This window comes from Hippocampus comes, unplaced genomic scaffold (assembly GCF_001891065.2).
Source record: "Hippocampus comes isolate QL1 unplaced genomic scaffold, H_comes_QL1_v1.1 scaffold676, whole genome shotgun sequence".
NCBI lineage: Eukaryota > Metazoa > Chordata > Actinopteri > Syngnathiformes > Syngnathidae > Hippocampus > Hippocampus comes.
Window position 1 is genome coordinate 273,705 of NW_017805988.1, and position 1,004 is coordinate 274,708.

The 1,004-nt window shown below is 50.1% G+C and overlaps 1 protein-coding gene across 1 annotated transcript in view; it reads left to right on the top strand.

Annotated features, from left to right (window-relative positions):
• Nucleotides 1-599, top strand: part of ins (preproinsulin) — an 8,480-nt gene extending 7,881 nt beyond the window's left edge. Inside the window, exons 3-4 of the mRNA XM_019891983.1 lie at nt 13-151; nt 343-599. Coding sequence (XP_019747542.1) covers nt 13-151; nt 343-518 — 315 coding nt within the window. The 3' untranslated portion in view covers nt 519-599. The remainder of the gene's footprint in view (nt 1-12; nt 152-342) is intronic.
• Nucleotides 600-1,004: the final 405 nt, after the last annotated feature.

Below are 1,004 nucleotides of genomic sequence, written 5' to 3' on the forward strand. Positions count from 1 at the left end.
TGGACCGGGCGGGTCCTGGCGACGGGGTCCCAGCCCGCTGCCGCCGACCCGCAGCACCTGTGCGGCTCTGATCTGCTGGACGCCCTCATTCTGGTGTGCGGAGACCGCGGCTTCATCTTCAACCCCAAGAGGGAGGCGCACCACCTGCTGGGTGAGACCCCGCCCCGTGGCCTTGGTGTCATCACGGCAACAGGGATGTTGATGATGTCAGACACCCATACACGCGCAACACCAACGTATATGCACACACATGGTATTTATACGTTCATGCTATTTGTGACACGATGACATTGTGGCCTATGTGATGTCATCATGACGGCGCTTCTTTGTGCGTGCGGCCAGGTTTCCTCCCACCAAAGGTTGGCGTGGCGACGGGCGGCGACAGGGCGGCGGCGCCGGAGCTGGGCTTCCAGGACCACATGGAGGTGCTGATGAAGCGAGGCATCATGGAGCAGTGCTGCCACAAGCCGTGCAACATCTTTGACCTGGAGAACTACTGCGACCGACCACTAGCCTAGCCCAGCCTCGCCAAGCTTGGCGGATTGGCAACCAGAGCAGTGGTGCCACAATAAATGAGATTATTCTTCATACAAAATAGACATTTCTGAATTGATGCAGAAGTTTGTTGGTGTTGTTTGGCCGTTTGATTGTTTTTCACAAAGTGCTGCCTTGAGTTGACCAGATTTTTTGCTTTTGTCTTGAAAGCACAAACTTGGGATACGAGTGTAATCAACTCACTTTTCAAATTGAGCTCACTTCATCCAAAAAGAGGCTTCAAGGTGTTTATTGACACTCACAGCTGAACTTTATTGTAAAACTTCACATAAAAGAAAGACACTTACACTTTATGTAACTAAATTTCTCTCTCATTCTCATCTCTCTCTAATTGCATTTTTAGGTACACGTTGACTCGAATCCGTGTCATAACATATTTTTTTTTATAATTTCACACACACACACACACATACGAACACACACACACACACACACAACCACACCCACCC